At 44.6% G+C, this 13,629-nt stretch overlaps 1 protein-coding gene across 3 annotated transcripts in view; it reads left to right on the top strand.

Annotated features, from left to right (window-relative positions):
• LOC121567824 (arf-GAP with Rho-GAP domain, ANK repeat and PH domain-containing protein 1) overlaps positions 1-13,629 on the top strand; it is a 60,383-nt gene that overhangs the window by 2,884 nt on the left and 43,870 nt on the right. For all 3 annotated transcript variants that reach the window (XM_041878139.2, XM_041878137.2, XM_041878140.2), the window contains exons 2-8: positions 4,552-4,685; positions 7,338-7,423; positions 7,500-7,600; positions 8,002-8,160; positions 8,236-8,305; positions 8,482-8,602; positions 12,706-12,920. In XM_041878139.2, the coding sequence (XP_041734073.2) occupies positions 4,652-4,685; positions 7,338-7,423; positions 7,500-7,600; positions 8,002-8,160; positions 8,236-8,305; positions 8,482-8,602; positions 12,706-12,920 (786 nt within the window). In that variant the 5' untranslated portion in view covers positions 4,552-4,651. The remainder of the gene's footprint in view (positions 1-4,551; positions 4,686-7,337; positions 7,424-7,499; positions 7,601-8,001; positions 8,161-8,235; positions 8,306-8,481; positions 8,603-12,705; positions 12,921-13,629) is intronic.

Raw genomic sequence — 13,629 nt, 5'->3', positions numbered from 1 at the left:
GAGTGTATTTCTGTTCTTCTGTGCCATCAGCAGTTAGAAGTTGCTACTGTTGCAGTTTTCTGTTAGTGACTTTGACCCAGCGATTTACTTATTATAAGGACTGATCCAGGAAGGGAAGTGGAAGTCACTGTGTGATGCTAATATATTTTTGACTATCTCTTCTCCCTCTGTAATTCCACAGTTGGGCAATGAGTCAATTATGTATTTCCCACAGACTTGCTGGGGTGGTTTCACAGTTGTGAATGAGTTGGCTGGAGTTAGGGCTGTTACGGTGACTGTATTACCGCCACACCGGCAGTCAAATTCCCCGTGCCTGTTTAGTCACGGTAATTAGGCTTCTCCAAGCTCTGATGCTGCTGATGGTCATTAGTAGTCTACCAAACTTGCTAACTGCCGGGTACTCAGCACTCTATTGTCCCTCTCATCACTCTGACATCAGTGGAAATGTCATCGACAGTCTAATCAATCACTTAATGAGAGCCCATTAGCTCATGTTGCACAACGTTTCTATAGGCTGTGCAATTGCATGAGAAAATAGAGTGATGGCCTCTATTAAAAAGAGGAGGATCCCATCAGCTTTCTGTAGGCTAGGCCTACTGTATTTATTTCTCAACTTTCCTAATATTAAGTATAGCCTACCTGGCTGGCATGAAAATGAACCACGGGAAAAGCGTCCTTCATTCGCTATTTAAGTGCATAGATGACATGTATTTTTTTCCGCTGCCCCTGTTTCGATACAGGTGCATGATAATGCATGATATTATTTAGTATTTGTAAAGACAAGATTAAGAATAGTCTGATGGGTGACACTATTAGCCTATCTCTTGTGAATGATGTATTATCACATGTGAATGATGTATTTTCACTTGATGCCCAGCTTAAGGCAAGAAACAGCTCATGCTTTCTTTTTCAAATCATAGTCGCACACCTCATGTAGCCTAGCCCATAGGCCTATGTGTTTTGATAAGGTTTGTATCACATCTAAAGTGGCCAAATCACTTCTTAAAATGAAGCACACTTTAAACTGGTGTAGAGCCTAACTGGCATACATACGCAGGACGTGAGTTTCAAGTTTTGCTAAGATAATTTTCACCAAAGGCATGGATTTTTTTAGGCGGCACAAAGGGGATGCAAGCTGGGAAATCCGAGGCATTATCAAGTGCTTGTCAAATTGTGAATGAGAGACTGATGAAGTGTGTACAGCCTGCAGAGCTTATGCCTTTCAAACAACTTTTTTCATCATTAGAGTCGCATCATGCAGCCTTAGAATGTATTAAAAATCAAAGCATATAGCCCAACATTTGTATCACAACTAGTTACATAAATAACTCTAAATTAAGCATATAGGAGTACCTGTTTCTTTGTTAACGGCTCAACACAGAATAGCCGTATGTGTGCCCTCCTTCAAATCTTTTGGAGAAAATAGCCTTTCTATTTTATTCAGCTTTGTTCAATTGTATTCTTCATACTATAAAATAATGACACGGAATTCTAAGCAAATCTTGTCTGCTAAATGAACTAGTGTAGCCCACAGCCATATGGCATAGCCAGATCAGGACCTAACATAAGGACAACTCAGAGTATGCTATTATTTTCTTCTGAAATGGACTACATTTCCGTCATATTATGTTTCTTTAGACCTGTCTAAAATAAATAATGGATTTATTGTGATGGTGCAGGCTATATTACATGGATTTATTAGACTGTAGATGTTCCAAAGGTCTGCATCAGTGGCTTGTAGGCTATGCGTGGAAGCCAGGAGATGCTAAATGTGTTTATGTTAATTACGGTCAATTACCGTGAGACTGGCAGTTATTTGCTTGACAATCACCAGCTGACAAAATGTCATGACTGCCACAGTCCTAGCTGGAGTTGTTTCAAAAAGTTATACATTTAAATTCATTCACTCACTCACTCACTCACTTACTCACTCTCTCTCTCATACACACACACACACACTGAATGGCACACCATCACATTATCACCCCTGTTAGCCAGTGGGTGGGATGCGTGCTATTAAAAACACACTGCCCGCACACAAGATGGACGTTTTCACTGGGGGAAACTTTAATTTGGGCGGTTGTCATAGTGGCTGTTGTCATGAGGATGAGGTCCCTTTGGGGCCAGAGAGACACAATAGCACCCCCTACTGAGACTGAGGCTTCCAGAGCTGTTTGGCAGAGACATTATCCAGAGAGACCTCTCTCGCCAGGGACAGAGCATGGCAGAGCAGAGCCTAGTGTGCAATACCAGGGCCCGTATCCACAAAACATCTCAGAGCAGGAGTGCTGATCCGGGATCTGTCCGTATAATCTTGTTAATTGTGTCCCTAAAAGCCCAAAACTGAACCTAGATCAGCTATCCTACTCTGAGATGCAGTCTACAGGTGTAGGCGAGGACGGAAGGGGTCATTGTTTATGAAGCTTAACGACGTCTTCTGAATGGATACAAAGAGGTTATATTTAGTTCCCCTTCCGGCGGGTAGTAGGAAGCAGGAAGAGTTCTTGTTCTGTCTCTGTGTGACTGAGGGGGGGGTGGGGGGGGTAGCAGGACAAGTTCTTGTTCTGTCTCTGTGTGACTGAGGGGGTGGGGGGTAGCAGGACGAGTTCTTGTTCTGTCTCTGTGTGACAGGGGGTGGGGGGGGTAGCAGGACGAGTTCTTGTTCTGTCTCTGTGTGACTGAGGGGGTGGGGGGGAGCAGGACGAGTTCTTGTTCTGTCTCTGTGTAACAGGGGGGGTAGCAGGACGAGTTCTTGTTCTGTCTCTGTGTAACGGGGGGGGTAGCAGGACGAGTTCTTGTTATGTCTCTGTGTAACGGGGGGTAGCAGGACGAGTTCTTGTTCTGTCTCTGTGTAACGGGGGTAGCAGGGACGAGTTCTTGTTCTGTCTCTGTGTAACGGGGGGGTAGCAGGACGAGTTCTTGTTATGTCTCTGTGTAACGGGGGTAGCAGGACGAGTTCTTGTTCTGTCTCTGTGTGACTGAGGGGGGGGGTAGCAGGAAGAGTTCTTGTTCTGTCTCTGTGTGACTGAGGGGGGTAGCAGGACGAGTTCTTGTTCTGTCTCTGTGTGACTGAGGGGGGGTAGCAGGACGAGTTCTTGTTCTGTCTCTGTGTGACTGAGGGGTGGGGGGGTAGCAGGACGAGTTCTTGTTATGTCTCTGTGTAACGGGGGTAGCAGGAAGAGTTCTTGTTCTGTCTCTGTGTGACTGGGGGGGGTAGCAGGACGAGTTCTTGTTCTGTCTCTGTGTGACTGAGGGGGTGGGGGGGTAGCAGGAAGAGTTCTTGTTATGTCTCTGTGTAACTGGGGGTAGCAGGACGAGTTCTTGTTCTGTCTCTGTGTGACTGGGGGGGGTAGGAGGAAGAGAAGAGAAAAGGGGAACAGGTCAGTTATTGCACAATACTATCCAGGCCTGTGTATGTGTAGCTATTGCTGAAATGATTTCACCTCACGGTCTTATATTAAGACTGGTGATACATTTGTAGACTGTTATTTATGTAATATTCTGCAATGTGGTGGTTTTATTTGTATGTGGTGTAGAGATGGATGGCGATAGACTTACCTGACGTCTCAAACTGAATTTTTCCACTGCTCTATCATTTGCTACCTACTTCAGTCTGAAACATTGAAGTTGTTTGTGGTGACGTCAAAATGAGGGGTGTTGTACAAAACCAAAGTCATCAGCGATTGGATCATCTCTAACCAATCAGAGTATCAAAGCCAATGACACATTTTCCAAACGCTGCTTTACCCATGTGTGTTCTGGCTCTGGCCCAACCCATCGGTTTCTGGGACCAATCAGGTGGTCTGGAATGCATTTACATTCTGGAAATTGTCGGGGAGGTACTCAGATCCAGACTCATTGCAGAGAAGAAACGTCCGTGGGCGTGGCGTAGCGGTGGGCCAGGCAAGGGAGTGAATCATTTTGGGGAGTGTGAGGGGTGTCACAAGGTCTGGCCTGCTATGGTAACCAGTTGCCCTTCCAAGCCTCAGTGAGATTCCAACCATAGCTCAGTCACAAACTGGAACACTGATCTTTAGTGTGTGTGTGTGTGTGTGTGTGTAATGTAGAGCTATACCATGTTTTTAAAGTGATAGCATGTCTCTCACTGGACTCCCAGAGGCAGGCTTGGACATGCTATGGTTGAGATGTAAGCCTGACCAGACTGAGGGCGAGAGAGGGAGAGCGCACTTAGCAGCAGAACTGTATTAATGTCAGTTAGGTTTCAACCCCTTTTCAAACGGCAGAGTTCTACACCAGGGTTCTGTTAGGGCTGCTGGTTATGGTTAGAGTTCGGGTTAGGTTGGCTGAAGATGGAGAGCAGAGAGAGATGTGTACATTGCAGGACTTCAGCATTCCTTTCTCTCATGGATGAATATGTCAGTCTATGATAGAGAGACTGAAGTGGGGAGAGAGAAGAAGAGGAGGAGAGACTGGAGAGGAATAGAGGATTGATCGTTTCTCATGGATGTTTCATGTCTTCTACCAGCCCCTGGTGACAACGGTAACATTGGACCCTCCCTCTCTCCCTTCCTCTGTCATCCCGCTCTCCAGGGATGCTCCAGTCGATGAGCCGCACACGGACCAAACTCCAAACCCCCCGCCTCGGACCAGGGTACCCAACACACAAGTCGACACGCAGCCTGCTCTGCCCATGAGAAGAGTCCCCCAGCCACCGCCTGAAATCAGTGAGTATACTAAACCCCATCCCATCCATCCTTAACCCCGACCCTAACTCCCTAACTTCACCTCCCTGATTTAACCCACCTCTTCACTGCTAACCCTACAATCTACTAACTCCTCCCCCTCTTCACCGCTAACCCTACAATCTACTAACTCCTCCCCCTCTTCACCGCTAACCCTACAATCGACTAACTCCTCCCCCTCTTCACCGCTAACCCTACAATCTACTAACTCCTCCCCCTCGTCACCCCTAACCCTACAATCTACTAACTCCTCCCCCTCTTCACCGCTACCCCTACAATCTACTAACTCCTCAACCTCTTCACCCCTAACCACTAACCCTTAACCCTACAATCTACTCTCCTCCACCAACCCTTAACCCTTAACCCTACAATTACATTTACATTTTAGTCATTTAGCAGACGCTCTTATCCAGAGCGACTTACAGTTAGTGAGTGCATAGATTATTTTTGTATTTTTCATACTGGCCCCCCGTGGGAATTGAACCCACAACCCTGGCGTTGCAAACACCATGCCCTACCAACTGAGCCCTACCAACTGAGCTACATCCCTGCCGGCCATTCCCTCCCCTACCCTGGACGACGCAGGGCCAATTATGCGCCGCCCCATGGGTCTCCCGGTCGCGGCCGGCTACGACAGAGCCTGGATTCGAACCAGGATCTCTAGTGGCACAGCTAGCACTGCGATGCAGTGCCTTAGACCACTGCGCCACTCGGCCAATCTACTAACTCCTCCCCCTCTTCACCCCTAACCCTACCCCTACAATCTACTAACTCCTCCCCCTCTTCACCCCTAACCCTACCCCTACAATCTACTAACTCCTCCCCCTCTCTTCTACATGTTTTTCTATTGCTATGTCGTTAATAAAGTGGTCAGCTGATGTTGGGATGTCTCTCTCTCTCTCTCTGTCACTCTGTTTTAACTTTTGATGTCATTGATCATAACTTATTGCTGAAAAAACATAGGTACCTCTCAATACATGATAAGGCAGACGGTGCAAATCCAGAACACCTATCTAATAGAACACAGAGGGTTTTCGTTAATGGAAGCCTCTCTCATGCAAATTCAGTTGAGTGTGGTGTATCGCAGGGCAGCCGGCTAGGGCCATTATTGTTTTCTGTTTTTACAAATGACCTTCCACTGACCTTGAATAAAGCCTGTGTGTCTATGTAGGCTGACGACTCAACAGTATACACGTCGGCTGCAACAGTAAAATAAAGAACTGAGACCCTTAACATAGAGCTCCAGTCAGTTTTAGAATGGGGAACTAGCAATAGGCTGGTGCTAAATATCTCAAAAACTAAAATCAAAATGTTTGGGACAAATCACTCACAACGCTAAACCTCGTTTTAAATCTATTATTTAATAATGTGGCTATTGATCAAGTTGAGGAGACTAAACTGCTGGGTGTAACCCTAGATAGCAAGCTTTCATGGTCAAAACATATAGACTCAATGGATGCTAAAATGGGAAGAGGTCTGTCCATGATAGGGCGTTGCTCTGCCTTCTTGACGTCTCAGTCGACCAGACAGGTCCTACAGGCCCTAGTTTGGTCGCACCTGGACTACTGTCCAGCTGTGTGGTCATGTGTGGCAAAAAAAGGACATAGGTAAATTGCAGTTGGTCCAGAACAAAGCAGCACGTGTCGCACTTAGATGTTACACGGAGGGAAAGTGTCAGTAACATGCATGTCAGTCTCTCCTGGCTCAAAGTTGAGGAGAGATTGACTGCATCACTATTGGTCTTTGTGCGAGGTGTGGATGTGTTAAAGGTACCGAACTGTCTGTTCAAGCAGTTGGCACGCAGTTCAGACACTCATCAGTACAACACAAGACATGCAACCTTCACAGTCCTCAGGTCCAGAACAGAGGCTGGGATACGCACAGTATTAAATAGAGCCATGACTACATGGAACTCTCTGCCACCCCAGGTAACTCAAGCTAGCAATAAAACCAGTTTCAAAAAACAGATGAAAGAACACCTTACTGCACAAACGGGACGAGACACAGCCATTTTATATATATTGTATTGTAATTTGTACTGTACTATGTATTAGACCTAGATATTGTGTGTATGTACTGATATGTAGGCTATGTATGACGTTTTAAATGTATGTATTTCAGTCCTTGACTAATAATGTTATATACTATGTATTCTGTCATGTTTCATGTGGACCCCAGGAAGAGTAGCTGATGCTTTTGCAGCGGCTAATGGGAATCCTAATAAATACCAAATACTGCAATTTGACCTATCTTAATATAAAAAAAGAACTAGGTAAAGTTATGGTGACATGTGGAAGTTGTTTCTGACTTTGTCTACTAGGAGTGAGAGCAATAGACTGATAAAACTGTTGTCTTGTTGTTAGACAGCAGATACTGTAACCACTAATGCTGCTAAACCTGTCCTCTACTGTACTGTGTTAGCTCGGAAGTTACCGCCGAACTCTCACTTTTTATTTATTTCTGTCTCTCTCTCTCTCTCTCTCTCTCTCTCTCTCTCTCTCTCTCTCTCTCTCTCTCTCTCTCTCTCTCTCTCTCTCTCTCTCTCTCTCTCTCTCTCTCTCTCTCTCTCTCTCTCTCTCTCTCTCTCTCTCTCTCTCTCTCTCTCTCTATCTCTCCCCCCCCCCTCTCTCTCAGGGTCAGATTCTGGTGACAGTTCAGATGACTATCAGGAACCAGACCAAGTCTACCCCAAGCCCCAGCGTGTGAACATGGCAGACAGGGTAAGAAAGTGTGTGTGTACTCTGAGTATGTGTCTAGACTGCTTTAATGTTATTGTGTTGCTGTGTTGTCCAATAGGATGTGTTCCTGCCAGTGCCGGGGTCGGGGAAGGGGCGGTACAGCTCTCTCTGCAGTGACGATGAACTATTGGACGATGACAACGAGCCAATCAGCATCCGGTTAGTCTCCCCTGACCCCTGACCTCTGGTGACATCATTGTTCCTGTAGCGAGAGGTAGAGAGGGAATAACACTTATCTCTCTCTCTCTCTCTTTCTCTCTCCTCTCTCTCTCTCTTTCTCTCCTCTCTCTCCCCCTCTCTTTCTCTCCCCCCTCTTTCTCGCTCTCTCCCTCTCTCTCCCCCTCTCTCTCTCTCTCTCTCTCTCCCCACTCTCTCTCTCTCTCTCTCTCTCTTTCTCACCCCCCTCTCCCCACTCTCTTTCTCTCTCTCCTCTCTCTCTCCTCTCTCTCTCTCTGTTTCTCTCACTCTCTCTCTTTCTCGCCCCCCTCTCTCTCTCGCTCTCTCGCTCTCGCTCTCGCTCTCGCTCTCGCTCTCGCTCTCTCATTGTCTCCTACTCTCAGAAATAGCTCGTGGCAGGACTATGGTCTGAGTACGCTCCAGGAGAGTGTCTACCTGCCGGTCACAGGCAGGGTCCTAGCCCCGCCCCCTAGAGATGGCCCCTCCCCAGAACCCTGCCCTGTTCTAAAGATGGGCTGGCTGGATAAGAACCCACCCCAGGGGTACGTAACACACACACACACACACACACACACATCCAGTATACGACCCCCCTAACTGTGTGTATGTGTGTGCAGGTCCCTGTACTATCAGAGGAGATGGGTGAAGCTGGATGTTGACTACCTGAGATACTTTGACAACGACAAGGTGCAGTAACTATGAGTTCAGTTGGCCATCTACACTGTCCTGTTAGTCTATACATTAACTAGGTCATGATGTCCCCCATTAGTATTTCTTAGAGATGTGGTTTCTCTATTGATTGTGTGTGTGTGTGAGTGTGTCTGTGAGAGCGGTCCTATGAGTCATGGTGTGTTGTGTTGCAGGAAGTGTACTCTAAGAGGATCATACCAACAGCTGCCATTACGGGAGTGACCAACGTGGGGGAGCAGAAGTTTGAGGTGGTCACAACCAACCGGACCTTTCTCTTCAGAGCCGAGAGCGACTGTGAGTGTGTGTGTGTGTGTGTGTGTGTGTGTGTGTGTACATCCTTTGCTGTGTGTCTGTCTTTATATAGCCCTGTGGTGGTTGTGTAACAGATGACAAACAGTTAGAGTTCTCACCTGGCCTGAAAATTACAGCCTGATCCGATATCACAGAAATGTAATTAGCCCGAACCCCGATTTCGAGAAAACAGTATATGTGACTCACTACCTGGATTCGGTCTTATGTAGCAACATTTGAAATGCTGTTTTTTTTACATTGGATAAAAGAAGAGACTAAGAGCTACAAAATGGTATATCATACACTGCATTTTTTAGGAACAATGGGAAAGAAATTCTGCTTTGAAAGTTGATAAACTTGTAAACTCACTTTTGAGAAAATGGCCTTTGAATGTTTTGGTACACCTACTGGAGAGCTCTTCTTTGTCTACACCCATTCAGCATCGTTCACACCCTCTTAAGCTTTAGCCCCACCCATCTCATTTTGCTCTCGGAGCGTTCAGAGCGCACACTTGATGCTCTGACGGATGATTTGTTTAGCTCTGGATAACATGAAAACAGCCTAACCAGCTCTGCTGGCAACAATTTCATTAAGCTTTCTTGCCGACGTTTACTGACACCGGCCATATTCAACGGGTGTTGTACACTTTAGCTTAAGACATGTAGCTAGCTAGGTAAACAATGAACCTAGCTGCTAACGTTAGCTAATTAAACAACAATGAACATAGTGCCAAATCACATCGTTACTACCCTGCATGAATCTGCTGGGAGCTAACCAACCAGGTTCAATGTTAGCTAGCTAACATTAGGCTCTAACTAGCAAAGCAAACAGATCTGGGATACGAATAATAATGTCATACACGTAACATTAGCTAGGGAGCCAGCCAGCTAACGTTAGCTAGCTACAGTTGAAGTCAGAAGTTTACATACACTTAGGTTGGAGTCATTAAACTTGTTTTTCAACCACTCCACAAATTTCTTGTTAACAAACTATAGTTTTGGCAAGTCGGTTAGGACATCTACTTTGTGCATGACACAAGTAATCTTTCCACAATTGTTTACAGACAGATTATTTCACTTATAATTCACTTTATCACAATTCCAGTGGGTCAGAAGTTTACATACACTAAGTTGACGGTGCCTTTAAACAGCTTGGAAAATTCCAGAAAATGATGTCATGGCTTTAGAAGCTTCTGATAGGCTAATTGACATCATTTGAGTTTATTATTAATTGGAGGTGTACCTGTGGATGTATTTTAAGGCCTACCTTCAAACTCAGTGCCTCTTTGCTTGACATCATGGGAAAATCCAAAGAAATCGGCCAAGAACAAAATATTGTAGACCTACACAAGTCTGGTTCATCCTTGGGAGCAATTTCCAAACGCCTGAAAGTACCACGTTCATCTGTACAAACAATAGTACGCAAGTATAAACACCATGGGACCACGCAGCCGTCATACTGCTCAGGAAGGAGACGCGTTCTGTCTCCTAGAGATGAACGTACTTTGGTGTGAAAAGTGCAAATCAATCCCAGAACAACAGCAAAGGACCTTGTGAAGATGCTGGAGGAAACGGGTACAAAAGTATCTATATCCACAGTAAAACAAGTCCTATATCGACATAACCTGAAAGGCCGCTCAGCAAGGATTGTACTTTTTGGAGAAATGTCCTCTGGTCCGATGAAACAAAATAGAACTGTTTGCCCATAATGACCATCGTTATGTTTGGAGGAAAAAGGGGGAGCTTGCAAGCCGAAGAACACCATCCCAACCGTGAAGCACAGGGGTGGCAGCATCATGCTGTGGGGGTGCTTTGCTGCAGGAGGGACTGGTGTACTTCACAAAATAGATGGCATCATGAGGAAGGAAAATTATGTGGATATATTGAAGCAACATCTCAAGACATCAGTCAGGAAGTTAAAGCTTGGTCGCATATGGGTCTTCCAAGTGGACAATGACCCTAAGCATACTTCCAAAGTTGTGCCACAATGGCTTAAGGACAACAAAGTCAAGGTATTGGAGTGGCCATCACAAAGCCCTGATCTCAATCCTATAGAATATTTGTGGGCAGAACTGAAAAAGCGTGTGCGAGCAAGGAGGCATACAAACCTGACTCAGTTACACCAGTTCTGTCAGGAGGAATGGGCCAAAATTCACTCAACTTATTGTGGGAAGCTTGTGGAAGGCTACCTGAAACGTTTGACCCAAGTTAAACAATTTAAAGGCAATGCTACCAAATACTAATTGAGTGTATGTAAACTTCTGACCCACTGGGAATGTGATGAAATAAATAAAATCTGAAAGAAATAATTCTCTCCACTATTATTCTGACATTTCACGTTCTTAAAATAAAGTGGTGATCCTAACTGACCTAAGACAGGGAATTTTTACAAAGATTAAATGTCAGGAATTTTGAAAAACTGAGTTTAAATGTATTTGGCTAAGGTGTATGTAAACTTCCGACTTCAACTGTAGCTAACAGTACACTTTATTCGTACCAATTGTATTCGTATTTACAGATGGCATACAAGTTTGTTATTAAGGCACATGAAAGTTCACATGTTCCAGGAGGCATTTCTGCCCCCCAAAAAACGCATTTTGATGAAAAGAAACCCAACAACGTTCAAATGTCTCTCCTGTGAAGTCGTGACTTGCGACATACGCCTAGTTTCCTGAAACGGGTCACATATTGATTTAAACTGGTGTTGAGAACAATGCGGAAGAGGCGGGTGGCAGCCCTTGTCTTAGGAAAGCGAGGAGAGAGGAAACATGAAAACTCACCTTAGTTATGATCAATTACGAAAATATTGGAATATAGTAGGCTATGTATCACATGTCTGCTTACTGAAACTCCCAAAGTCATATCAATCCTTATAATAATTAAAGCTAGATGATCATTTCAGCACCGTTTTGATTGAGACAAGCGTGGGAGACTCGTCTTCATAAATCAATCAATGTCCGATTCTTTGCTTTCACTGAATCTACGTTTGGATATTTGACAGCATGTAGGCTGGGGAAATGTTAGCTAAGTTGAGGTGAGTGCTAATGATCATATTTATTCTAGTTTGCTCATATATTAGCTGATCAGAACACTTTGCTAGCATGTTATGTACAGTAGCTTAACAAGTGGATTTTTCTCTTCATTCGCATAGTAGCCTGTGACTGTATCAATCAATGTGATTTTCTTTCACTGAATCTCTGTCTGTATATTTGGTTAATTGATCTCTGGCTGGGCAAATAAGTGGAGGTGGTATAGCTCATCTATCACTGATAAGAAATATTTAGCAATAATGTAGCCTAAATCAAGTGTATTATTTTTCTCTTGACTCACGTATAGGCTAAAGTAGCCTTATATAATCTATCCACCAACAAGCTGTAAGAGTGCGTCCTGTTTTATCTGTCTTAACGTAACTTAAATATAATCATTCAATCAGTCATTCATGTAGGCTAATTACACAGCATGCGAGTCATTCATGCCTTTAAATACAGTCAAGCATTTTATTTTGAAATGAAATAACAAAGGCACCCTTGAATAATAAAATAAACTAGATTTTCTGCCAAACATCCATTTGAATAATCGCTTAAAAGCCCTGTGTTTTTCAACGCATGTTTGATTAGTAAAACATTTGGATCAGTTATGGGTCCACTTTCGATAATTTACAAGGTCCAGCAAGGCACATTAGCAGGGCAGTCACAGGGTGTATTTTGTAAGGACGCATCGGCGTTAACAGATACCGTTAGAACATGGGCTTCTCCTCATTCTGTCGCTGTCTGGTGGATCATCCAGCCTATTCTTATCACAATTTGAAACATTTCACTCATCAGAAAAAAAAATACTTTCATCATAGCCACAAATATCTCTGGCCCAGCCAATGTTGGAATCCTGGCACCGCTATAGTGTCTGCAGCTGCTGCTGCTGCTGAGAGAGAGAGAGAGAGCCGTGGAACCACTTAACACAGCACAGCAAGGCCGAAACCCGCCCGGCCCGAATCAACCCCGCCGGGATGAGGATGAGAGCTCTAGAAACTAATCTGCCCATAATGCATCAGCGTCAAGCTGTTCATACCACGCTGCTGCATGCTAAATCACTCTTCTTCTCTGTGTGCAGCTGAGAGGAATGAGTGGGTGTCAGTTCTGCAGAACTTCACTAAGGGGCGCCAGGAGGGCAGCAGGGAGATTACTGCATCGGTCCCACCCTCCTTACTGACCCCTGGTTCACCCCTGACCCCTGAACAGCAGGGCTACCTGGAGCTGAGGGGCCTGCGCTCCAAACTCTACACGGTCGTCTCCGGAGACAAGGTCTTCCTCTACAAGAACGTGGAGGTGAGGCTGTGGGGGGGGGTGGGCCCTAGGGCTGTTTGGGGGGTGGGCCTTAGGGCTTTGGGGGGTGGGCCTTAGGGCTGTTTGGGGGGGGGCCTTAGGGCTGTTTGGTCCTAGGGGTATTTGGTCCTAGGGGTATTTTAAATAATGTATTTGGAATTAAGTATTTGACAATAGTTTTGCTATTTGGGTCGTTCCACGAAATAAGTGCCTTTTGCGTCCCTTTGATATTTGAAGTAGAAATTGTGCACCAATATTGAATTGTAAAAGCCTGTTATATTAAATAAAGTGCCATTTAATATAGTCCATATGGAGAATTCAATAAATTAGATTTTTTTATATGAATAAAGGCTTGGTAAAGTGCCAAAATTCAGGCAACCCTGTGTCACTTCTAGGAAGATTTTAACCCACTTAATCCCAAAATGTCTTTCAAGTTTCACCATCGTTGTAAAGCCCTAGTTATTTTTGTTGCTTTGACAAAGTCATTTCTGAAGATGATTATTTATTTAATGTGATTAGTGATTAATTTACGTCTGTCACTCATTTTAAGGTGAACCCTGTTACGTGAACTAAACTCTCATTTTAATATGGTGAAACTAACTATTCCTTTTTAAATATTTTGTTTTCAAAAGAGACATTGAACATCTGAGAGTCAAATCATAGTTTAAAAGCAGCTGAGCTGGTTTTACTCTTTTTGGCCATTTTCTGGTGT

Source organism: Coregonus clupeaformis, chromosome 6, assembly GCF_020615455.1.
Source record: "Coregonus clupeaformis isolate EN_2021a chromosome 6, ASM2061545v1, whole genome shotgun sequence".
NCBI lineage: Eukaryota > Metazoa > Chordata > Actinopteri > Salmoniformes > Salmonidae > Coregonus > Coregonus clupeaformis.
Note: the sequence above shows the minus strand (reverse complement) of the source record. Positions and strands in the feature narration are given on the sequence as shown.